Consider the following 11,477-nt stretch of genomic DNA (forward strand, 5'->3'; position numbering starts at 1 on the left):
TAGGGTGCTCGGCTACTGATCTGGAGTACCCGGGTTGGAACCCGACCGCGGTGGCCGCGTTTCGATGGAGGCGAAACTCAAAGGCACCCGTGTGCTGTGCAATGTCAGTGCACGTTAAGGGGAGATGCGAGTGAAAAAAACGCGATTTTTTTTTTAATTTTTATTTTTCTGTTTTTTATTGTTTTAACGTTTTTAGACATTCAGCTACCTTGTCTCGAAAAATGAAAGCCTTATTCGCACCAGAAATAAGCAAATAATGCGTTTAAATGAGTGATGGTCTGTTCAGAAACCGAAGATAACCCCGAAAGTTGCCAATCTTTGCACGCCTGTCATGCAAAGCACCTTCACCGCATGGCATGGCGATCGCTTGGCGGAGGTAGGCCGAGCCTTATTCTCGCCCACGAAACGGCTGCCAGTTTCGTATTTTCACTAAAAAATAATAAAAAAAGCTTATTCTGCCGTCGCTTTCAAGTCTCTCTTCGATCACGTGGTGCGATTCTGCTGCCGCCATTGGCTCCGGGTGGCCGGTTTGTGCAGCGAAGCCTATGCACAGGTTCTGCTGTTTCTTTCCCTGTTGCGAGCTTCACGAGATTGCTACGATCACGATCACTTCTGCGTTTTATTCTTCGGTGCAATCATGGTCAGTCCAAAAAAGCGCAATGTTCGTGTGCAAAAGTTTCATACCAAATATAAATTCAAAGGGAGGAGGCGCAAGTCGACGCCGAAAACGATTAGCGAGAAGAGCGTCCCGAAGCCTCCTAGGCCTAACGACGGCAGCGGCTCCGACGAGATCGACTCCGCCGTGCACTTTGTTAGTGCATCTGAGAAGAAGATTGGCCTCTTCAAAAACGAAGAAAGAAGATGCGACAGCTCGTCCAGTGCGGTCATTTGTGACATTGATGCACTAACGGTGCTCACGAAAGGCGCGGTGTGCCCCGTTTGTCGAGAGTGCCAACTGTGCGTCCGGGAGTCGCCCCGAAAGTGCAAGGGACTTTCGTCGTACTTAGAACTCTGCTGCGGAAACAGTGAGTGCCCCGAATCGGTTTTATCATCGTCGTACACTTCGAGGCATGCAGCGGCAAGCGGAAACGTCAGCGCAGACGTGGCGGCAAGCGCAGATACAAGCGCGCAGCGAAGTTACCTGAGCGGGAGCTCGCGCGACAGCTTTGCTGTAAATGTGAAGGCAGTCGTAGCCGCTCGCGCAATCGGTGCTGGCTACGATCAACTCATGCGGTTGTGCACTATCATCGGCCTTCCGAAACCAATGCACCAGATGTCCTTCCATGCCATAGCAAAGAAGGTGCATTCCGCCGCCGTGAATGCTGCTGCAAAAAATCTCGACAAGGCCCGAGAAATCGAGGCTCAAATTGGCGGCGCAGACGCCGCTGTTATGTATGACGGCACTTGGCAGAAGAGGGGCCATAAGAGTCACAATGGTGTGGGCACTGTTGTGGCCCTTGACAGTGGCCTGTGCCTCGATTTTGAAGTACTGTCGAATTTTTGCCTTGCATGCAGTCTGCACAAAGTACTGAGCAGTGAAGAAGAAGAGATTTGGCAAGCGTTCCACAGCCCCGTGTGCGAGAAAAATGTGGAATGCTCATCACATGGAATGGAGGAGGAGGCAGCACTTCGTATTTGGCAGAGAACGCTGTCATATGGGACGCCACTGCGTTTCACAAAGTTTTTGAGCGATGGAGATAGTAAGGCCTATACAGCAGTCTCCGAGGCCCAAGTGTATGGCGCTACAACTATAGAGAAAGAGGATTGCACAAATCATGTTGCGAAGCGCCTAGGAACAGCCCTTCGGCAACTGAAGACTCCACTTCCACGCGGAGAGAAGCTAAAGGAGCCAACAATACAAAAGCTGCAGACTTACTATCAAATAGCAATAACTCACAACAGGGGTGATCTTCGTGCAATGTACTGCAGTATTTGGGCTTTGTATTTGCATTCTTGCTCTAGTGCTGGGGCTAGTGGCCACAAATTCTGTCCGGAGGGCCCATCATCATGGTGCAAACACAAGCGAGCAGAAGCTCTTGGACAGCCTCCACCTGCCCACACACCCCTCTTGACGAAAGCTCAAGGGAAGGCGCTGCTCCCTATATATAAGCGGCTTACAGAAGACAAGCTGTTGGCTCGTTGCATTCAAGGTAAAACTCAAAATGCAGCAGAGAGTCTGAACAGCAAAATTTGGTTGCTGTGCCCGAAGACAAGGTTTGCGTCTCGAACTGCTGTCGAGACAGCCACAGCCCTTGCGGCCTTGTGGTTCAACAGGGGCCACAGAAGCTTCGAACAAGTATTGGAAGAGCTTGGAGTTGTTCCACCTAAAGAACTTCTTGTGCTCAGTGAGTGCAAAGACAATGTGCGCATCCAAAAGATGTCTGAACGGCAGACTGCTGAAGCACGAGCTCATCGCCGCAGCGTGGCGAAGAAGGCTCGGGTTGAGGACTGTACTCGCAAGGCCCATGAGGGAGTGACCTATGGTGCTGGGGAGTTCTAGTAATGGGATATGATAGCAGTATAGCCTATGCCTCTCCCTGCCAAATTTCATACAGTTCCAGCATTCTTTGGTGAAATACAGTTTTCAAACTTTGAAACGCGTTTTTCTCTGTTTGCAATTTTGAGCGAATTTTCAAGTTTGCGCACAGGGTTTTTTGTACTTCCACTTTTCATATCGCAATGAAACTTGACACATATATTCTTTAGAATGTATAGCTTGCAGGTATCTATTCAGAATTTCAGTATCTTTGATGCAAGTTTACAAAGGTTTGCTGCAACAGTAATGAGCCACAAGAAAATAACAATACAAATGATTATAATTTTTTTTGATACTACAAAATTCTATGACCAAATCTTGGTTAGTTATCTGGATTCTACAGTTAAGAAGCTGCAAAATGAGCTAATGCTCTTCGTTCTCAGTGAAAAATTTCTATGCAAAAGCATGTGCGCAAAAAGGCCTTTGTTTTATGCTTGTTAGCAACACTGAGCAAAAAGTATGCATGCTACAAAAAAACTAATTAGTTTTCTGAATAGAGCAGAAAGATTAGTATAAGCACACAAAGTTTCGTTGTTCTGGGTCAATTATTTCAAAAAAAAATTTTTCGAGTAGCATCTCCCCTTAAAGATCCCCAGGTGCTCGAAATTATTCCGGAGCCCTCCTTTGTCCATTCCCGCCGAGATGTGAGATAGCTTCTGCACAATTTCCTTCCCCCAACAACCAATTTTCAGCGTATGGGACAAGAGATAACTGCCCGCGACAACGTCGGCGGCAAAAGCAAGATGATGGCGATGACAATTCGGCTGCCACCTCGAAGTGTCAGAGATCGCTGGGACCTCTACTGGCAACAATTAGGTACCGAAAGTATATCAAGCCAATCTAACTGCAGCGTAAATCCACCTCAATCCAAGATGACGCCTTTTGCACTGGCGAAAAGCCGATAAGATTGTCGATTTTGGCCCGCAGGTGACTGGAATTAGTCCAAAAAATCGAACTTTCGGACTTTTGAAGCCCGAAATATCCGTCGCGAATATATCTGCGCTTCTTTGGGGTGACTGACAGTGCCTCATCAAGGTCCGAAATATCCTACAAGTCCGAATTACCCGTCGGCTACTGTAATATCTTCAGAATCATCCCGGATGCTTTGAACAAAACTGTGTAAAACAAGTAGAGGTGTGCGAATATTCGAAATTTTGAATATGAATCGAATATGTTTCATATTCGGTTCATATTCGTATTCGAGAAATGATATTCGTGAATTTCCGTACATTCGAAAATTCCCGAATACTCGGCAACGATTGTATACCACGCTGACTTTCGTAAATTTGATTGTGGCAAAAGCGCAATATCTGGGCAAATTATCTGAATATAGAGTTTAAAGTTCCAGAAAACAATATAAAGGCCCTGTTCTCTTTCTTCTCCATCGCTTATCGCGTGGACCGGTCACATTCCGATGCAGCTAGGCTTGACCTTGTGCGCAATTCCGCAAGTGGGCTTTCCCACATACCACACGTTCTGCAAACAAGATGGGGGACGACCCGCTTCTAACAATTGCAACGCGAAAGCGCGTTTATTTTTTTATCCTTCCGTAATATGTTATCTAATTAATGCCCACACCCATGGCATTCGTTCTGTCGCCTTAATAACTCTCTGAGCGTGACCACCGCCATCTTGTTTTGGTCAACTACGCTATGCGGGAAAGCCTACTTGCGGAATTTCGCGTGAGGCTTCCGAACCGAAGGGGCGAGTCGAGGTGTCACAACGAGGCAAGAGATCCTGTAAAAATCCCGCCTGTTGCATGGTGCTCTGTAACCCATGCACCTCTTAAGTGGGCGTAACGGCAGGCGTGACAATGTTCAGAGGGCCTCTGTCATTAGGTTAAAAAAATAACCTGGCCACGTAGTTTTGCTTTCTGAGCCTCACCACTCACCCGTGGCAACGGCAATTAACTGTCGGCCCACGCATTCGCCAGTAGTCTAATCTCAGCTCCGTGCTGCTTTCAGACGCTGACTGACGCGTCGCTGGTCTTTTTTTTTTTTCCTTTTAGAAGCAGTCTCGCCATTCCGACGTCAATGTGCGTTCCCACTCGCTTACGTTCACGATGTCTTCCAGCACACCGAAACTCGGTGCTCATCACGGGATTACAGGTGTTTGCACGATAGAGCCGCCTCATAAGACTACCGCATTTTCGGTAGTTTTTTTTTTCGGGGCCGCGGGGCATTTTATAAATCGACCTTCGAATAACCCGGGCATTTCTGTCATTTCTTTGAACTCCGAATTAATGAGGTTTTACTAGCCATCATGTTATTTTGTTTCCAGTCTTGTCATGTTATGGATTTCATTTTGCCTGACCACATTACAGGTTGGATACTGTTCAATTAAGCAGTATAGATTTCTGCACACATCATTTTTTTTATATAGTACAGTGCTCAGGCAGTCCAGTTTTGTTTATTTCAGTTGCAAAAGCCATACAGTATTTTGAAAAAAATGTGAGCAACGGTGTTTGCTTGTTTATCTTTTTCTGAATTTTTTTTATGCTGAACAGATATTCGGTATTCGAAAATTTCAATATTCGCACACCTCTAAAAACAAGCAATATAAAATAAAAAGCTGGGGGTGTAAAAATACGTAATATCAATCTAATACTAAGTTCTAAAATACTAGTAGTTTGATTTGAGGAATTAAATTTCTAGATTTTGTATTCTCAAGTATTCAACGCTTTTATTTGGTCAACATGGTCAACATTTTGAGTAGTTTACAGGTGTACCATATTTATTCATATGACGAATGTACTGAAATATAAGAAAATTCAGGGGGCACACTCGTGTGCAGTGACACATTAACGAATACCATATTTACACGATTGTAAGTCGACCCCCCTCCCATATCACATTTCAGAAAAAAAAAGGCATGGAGGTCATTTAAGCTTGGCCTTTAATAACAGAACGCAATAGTATTACCCTGTGGCTGCCACTTATTGCCAGCCGCTATCCGCTGCCGCGCGCAGGTGTGCCCGTGGGCACATTTCAAAACGTACTAGTCACTGTACTACTGTCACTGTACTGTAGAAAATGTACCAGTCACTGGACTACTCGTCTGCACTTGTGCCATCGTCCAACTAGCGCTGCCATCGGGATCGCTGCTGCGGGCCCACAGCACGTCGTTCTAACGTTGTTGTTTAGCAAAATCCCGCGCTTCGCAAACAGCCACATCATGCCATCACGTAGAACAGCTGAAAATTTTGCCTTGCTGCAGCTGCCACACCTGTATCACCCGTTGCAAATGTCAAACTTAAGCTCCGGCGCACTGTTAGTTTCTTCGACGCAAAGAACAACAGCTATCCTGAATGTAGCCATGAACGAGTGCCGGTCGCTTGCCTCACCCGGAGCACAACTGACGAGTGATGAAACAGTACATTAAAAACTTGCGAAACGTGGACGGCAGTAGTCAAATGCCTCAGAGCCAAAGGGAAACTAGGCGTGAGTGGCGTCGGCTCTTCCGTCGGTTACCGACACTTCCCAACGCCACTGCCGTTCTGAGTGGCGGTGCTGCCGCGATTGGAACAGCGGCCCTTCCATCAACTATCGACGCTCCCTTGAGCACAGAGTGTGCAGTTGAAAGTAAAAAAAAAAAGAACTTGGAGAACGCCTATTAAGAGTAGAACGCAAATAAATTATCGGGCCGCCGCCGCTTTTCAGCAGCCGAAATCTGCAGACGTATGGGGAGTTGGGGGGCTTGCAGGTTTGCTGCTTATCGGCTGCCGCTGTGCTCTGGGAGGGGATGCCAGTTCTGCGCATTGACATAGCAGCTGCTCAAGGCCAGCGCCAGGAGCGATGCGACGGAGCCGCGCAGCAAAAATGCAACCACACTGTAGCATGCCTGATATATTGTTTTTCTCGCCTCTATTTATAGTGTCATGCTTTCGCTTTCATATTAAGTCGACCCCCCACTTTGTATTTTCAAATTTTTAAAAATAGGTTGACTTACAATCGTGTAAATACGGTATTTGAGGTGGGGAAAAGCAGGCAGTAAAACAGGCTGGCAGAATAGAGACTGCTTCTAGTATGGTCCACGATGCAAATAAAAATTCTGAATTGGAGTCAAGGCAGAGACATGCACATGTAACGATTCAAGCTGATGCATGACTGGCCAAATAGGTAGTTTGGCCAACTGTCTAAAACAATGCACCACATGTACGACCCACAATCTTCAGTACAAGGCAGCTCTCACGTGGTCAACTTCTGCGCTTGTTTTTATTTATTTATTTATTTACAAATACTGCAGGCCCTATTCGGGCCCAAGCAGGAGTGGGTACATACAACAACGTAATTTACCATTGCCAATTAGCAATTAAGAACACAACAAAACATGTACATACATCACTGTAACACTATACGTAACAGAAATAAACATGAACGTACAACAGTGCAATACGTAAACAAAATAACAATGAAAAAGCGTAACGCAAAAGAAACTGCTCTCATTGCGGCAATTTTAGAGGTCAAAGAAAAGCAACCTTTTGTTGCCAAAGGCGGTGCAGAAAGCGATTGTAGCTTATTATCTTATTGCGCTGACGGTAAATTGGAACCATGAGTGGCTAATTTCAAAGCACTGTCCCTTCAGCTTCGATGCAACATCGACTAGGCCTAGCAGCACACAGTGAGCGGCAAGCTTGTATGAGAGTGATTTAATGTGAACTGGCAACCACAAACGGCAAACTTACATTGCTTGTGCAGCAAGAAAGTTTCAGTTGGGTCTTTGCATTTGAATACTCGGGAGAGTGAAATGGAAATGGGAAGTTTTCTTGGAATGGCGTTAGAAAAAACATTTTGTTTGCTTATCTTGCAAAGTTATTTCTGGTGGTAAACTTCAGTTTGCATGCACAAATGGCAACCACAAACGGCAAACTTACATTGCATGTGCAGCAAGAAAGTTTCAGTTGGGTCTTTGCATTTGAATACTCGGGAGAGTGAAATGGAAATGGGAAGTTTTCTTGGAATGGCGTTAGAAAAAACATTTTGTTTGCTTATCTTGCAAAGTTATTTCTGGTGGTAAACTTCAGTTTGCATGCACAAATATATGAAGACGGAAAAATGCCTTTGAATATCTTTGTTATCTCTTCAGTATAAAAAAAGTGGGAAACAGTGAATAGGCAAATGTTATTGGCCTTATATTTTTTTCCAATACAACCTTTGTCCGTAAAGTTCCGAGACTGAGTCCATTAAAAAAAATTTGGCATTGAAATCATTTGTGCAGCACCCCTTTGAAATAGTCTTCCTTGCTGTTTATACACAGCTTCCAATGCTTCTCGAGGTCTTGGAAACAGTTCGAAAACGCTTTTTTTGGCAGGGCTGTCAGCTCCTTTGTCGTGACGTCTTGAATGGCCACCACGCTCCCTATCCAGCGACCTTTTAGGGCTCTCTTCACACGAAGGAACAGGAAAAAATCGCATGGGGAGAGATCAGGCGAATATGGTGGATGGGGAAATACAATAATGCTGTGCTTGGCGAGAAATTTTGTCTCGCTGAGAGCAGTGTGCGGCCTTGCGTTATCGTGGAGAAGGCTCCATTGTCCAGATGCCCATAAGTCAGGGCGACGGCGTTGCAGTGCATCACGCATGTGTTGGGGCACACGGATATAAAACTCCTGATTCACCGCCTGCCCTTGTGGGACGAACTCGTGGTGTATGACACCTCTGGCATTGAAAAAAACTATCAGCAACATCTTTGTTTTGGTCTTCCGTCGCCGCGCCTTTCTCGGTGCCGCAGAGCTTGTGGACCGCCATTCGGCGCTCTGCCTCTTTGTTTGAGGATCGTATTGCAAACACCATGTTTCGTTTTCAGCAATGATGCTGTCGACGAGTGCAGCATTCTCCTCTGCATCGGAGAGCAAATCAGCGCTCACTGATGCCCGGGTGTCCTGGTCCTGTGTGAGGGACTGCGGCACAAGTCCGGCATTCAGCTTTCATTTTCCCAAGTTCTCACGCAAAATTTGGCGGCATGTTGTCTTACTAATGTCGAGAGCATCTGATAGCATGCGGACTGTAATGGTGTGGTCTTGCTGTACGATTTCCCTGATCCGAGCCACGTTTTCATTCCGTGGAGGTTGAAGGGCGCCCCTGCCTTGTGTCGCCTTCCACCGACGTTCTCCCCGAAACGAACCTCTTGTGCCACTCGAAAACTCGCGCCCGCGATAATGTCTCATTGCCGTAAGCGTCACAAAGGAGCTCATACGTCTGTGTGGCTGTGTTGCGAAGCTTCACACAGAATTTTACGTTTACACGCTGCTCGAGGTGGACATCCATCGCTCCACATTCACTCACAGTAGAATGCGCAGACAACTAGTGACAACGTATTTTTCTACATGTAGTGCCATCTAGCGGCTGTCACAGCAATTAACATAAATAGCTCAGGTTAACCCAAAAAGATGATGCTACACATACGCACCAACATTTGTTTTGGGGAATCACTTCTAGAGAAAAAAATAAATCAGTCTCAAAACTTTACGGACAAAGGTTGTAGTTTATATAAGGCCTTTGCAGGTGAAATAAGCAACGCTAGGCTGACTCAGCACCATGTAAAACACAACATCCACAGACAGTGCTTGATTAGACAACGTAGCTGTGTGCACAACTTGTGATGTGGTCATGCAAAGTAATTGACGAAATGAAATCCATAGTTAACCCATGACTGGCAACTAATGTTAACATGATAGATAGTAGAGCCTCATTAATTCGAATTTCAAGGGACCAAAGAAGTGCCCCAATTATCTGACGGTTGAGCTCTATAATGCCACCCCCTCCCCCTTTCACCATCCAGCGAGAAAAATAAACTGCTGAAAATGCAGAAAGGTGGCGAAGCCTTGAGAGGAATGTGCATAGCACAAATAGCAAACTGCCGATGATGAGTGTGCAGTTTCGTTGGGCTGGAAGAACAACGCAGACATAAGCGAGGGGAGTAAGAATTCACGTCGGAACGGCGAGATTGCTTCTAAAAATAAAAAGAAATGACCAGTGAGGTGCCACTTGGCATCCGAAAGCTGTGTTCTACTGAGAAACCGAATCAATGTGGCCATGTGAGGCATGGCGACAGGGGCCTTCTTGTTGTTGCCACGCCTACCATTACATGAAAATGGTACGTGTGTTATGGTGCACCATACAATAGGTGGAATTTTCACACAATCGCTTGCCCTGCCGGTATGCACCTTGGGAGCCCTATCCAAAATTCCGCTAGTGGGTTTTTTCACATATCACTGTAGACCCCCAAAACAAGGTGCTAGGAGAGGTGTGAAGGTGACAGGGCGAGTGTCATTAGTCGTGGGTGTTAAACACGTAACACAATATATAAGGATCAAACGAAAAAAGGCCTTTTTTCGTGCTGTGATGGTTTGAAACGGGTGGTCGGCCATCTTGTTTTCATCAGTTTGGTATGTGGGAAAGAATTTCGTGTGAGATCGAAGCCTGGCAGCTCGGAATTTGACCGGTTCACGCTGTAAATGACAAAGATGAAAGCAATGAGGACACCTTTGTACTGTTTTCCAGACACTTTAAACTCTATCTTCAGTTAAATTGCCCAGATATCGTGGTCTTTCCATAGTTGGCCTTATGAAAGTCGGCAGATTTGTTCACTGGTGAATACTCAGGAATTCAAATGGCCATTTCTCAAATCGATTATGAACTGAACAACAAACACGTTTGATTCGTATTCAAAATTTTGAATATTTGCACACCCCTAGCTTGTGTGCATCTGCCTCCTTGTGGCATTAAAGGGGCTGCGAAACACCGCTTGAACGGATGCCGGTTACGCTTCAGATGGATTCTTTATGTCACACAGATGCTGACTCAAAAAGAATTAAGAGAATCGATGCATAGGAACGGGAGTTATTCAATGAAGAAATTTCAAAATACAAGCAAACAAAATGCTGCCCTCAACTCGATTTTCGCGCAGCTTCCCATTCCCATTTCACTCTCCCAATGGCAACAGTGTGACCAATCAAAACAGCCTATCTGAGCACGTGGCAGAAGTTTGCACTCCATGGTTGCCTGTTCTCTGTAACTCGACCATGCCAAGGCTGGCAGCGCCGTTTGCATGGTTACAACAACCATGTGAATGCCCAGCTGACCTAGCGATGCTTCATCGTGACGTTGACGGTGCAGAAGGGAACACTGATCAGTGACGTTCCCTTACTTATGGATACGAACTCAAGCACGAGATACTGCCACGGTGTGACAGCCTGCGCAAGATATCAGACACATTTAGCATAGCATGTACCGCTACTGCTTACCACCAACCATCGCCCGTTGCTCCTAGCGCACTGGTTGGCCACGGCGAGCAAGGAGCGCGCGCAGTTGACGGGAACGTGGTGCCATCTGGCGCCACCGCCCTGTGATTCTTCACAAACTGACGATGCGCACTGCCTGCTAAATGCGAAACGAACGCATCCTTCCTTGGGACTGAAACGAACGCTTATAGAGTGCAATGGCTCAATCGGATCGATTCCGCAAAGCCGCTCTCAGATACATAAGTGTAGCCATAAGTGTTGAGTGCTAAGTCGTAGGATGTTTACAGAGAGGTGCAAAGTCCTTCGATGCAAAATGTAGCCAGAGCCTCTGGTGGTGTATTTTTGTAATACTTGCTTTACAGTGCTTTTATCTAGGGCAAACAAGCTGGTTTTGTTAATGTAATATAAAACACAAAAACGCGACAAAACGTATCTCTAGTTATTAACCCAATTTGCAGTATATTTACTCTTTGTCCAATCATCAAGCTCGCACAAAGTGATGTCATATCCGCTGCTAGAAACCGCCACTGTATGGTGACACCATCAGCGCCACGAATTTGTTTTTGCAAGCTAATTAAAATATTAGGAACCACAGTACACGAGGTATGACCAATGCTAATAGCACCACTATAACCCATTCTATGCAACCAACAGGCAAAACAATGCACTGAAAATGTGTTTCGGGGCCCCTTTAAGGATC

At 45.9% G+C, this 11,477-nt stretch overlaps 2 protein-coding genes across 2 annotated transcripts in view; both read left to right on the plus strand.

Annotated features, from left to right (window-relative positions):
- The window catches only part of LOC144107679 (DNA primase large subunit-like), a 31,408-nt gene that overhangs the window by 16,326 nt on the left and 3,605 nt on the right, over nt 1–11,477 (plus strand). The gene's annotated exons all lie outside the window — the stretch shown is intronic.
- LOC144107678 (uncharacterized) lies at nt 550–2,500 on the plus strand. Its single transcript, XM_077640792.1, has one exon. It carries the CDS (start codon nt 638–640, stop codon nt 2,498–2,500), a length of 1,863 nt encoding a protein of 620 aa, XP_077496918.1. The 5' UTR covers nt 550–637.

Source organism: Amblyomma americanum, chromosome 10 (genome assembly GCF_052857255.1).
Source record: "Amblyomma americanum isolate KBUSLIRL-KWMA chromosome 10, ASM5285725v1, whole genome shotgun sequence".
Classification (NCBI taxonomy): domain Eukaryota; kingdom Metazoa; phylum Arthropoda; class Arachnida; order Ixodida; family Ixodidae; genus Amblyomma; species Amblyomma americanum.

Coding starts and splice junctions, on each gene's coding strand:
- LOC144107678 (XM_077640792.1), top strand. CDS start 638: ATGGTCAGTCCAAAAAAGCGCAATGTTCGTGTGCAAAAGTTTCATACC.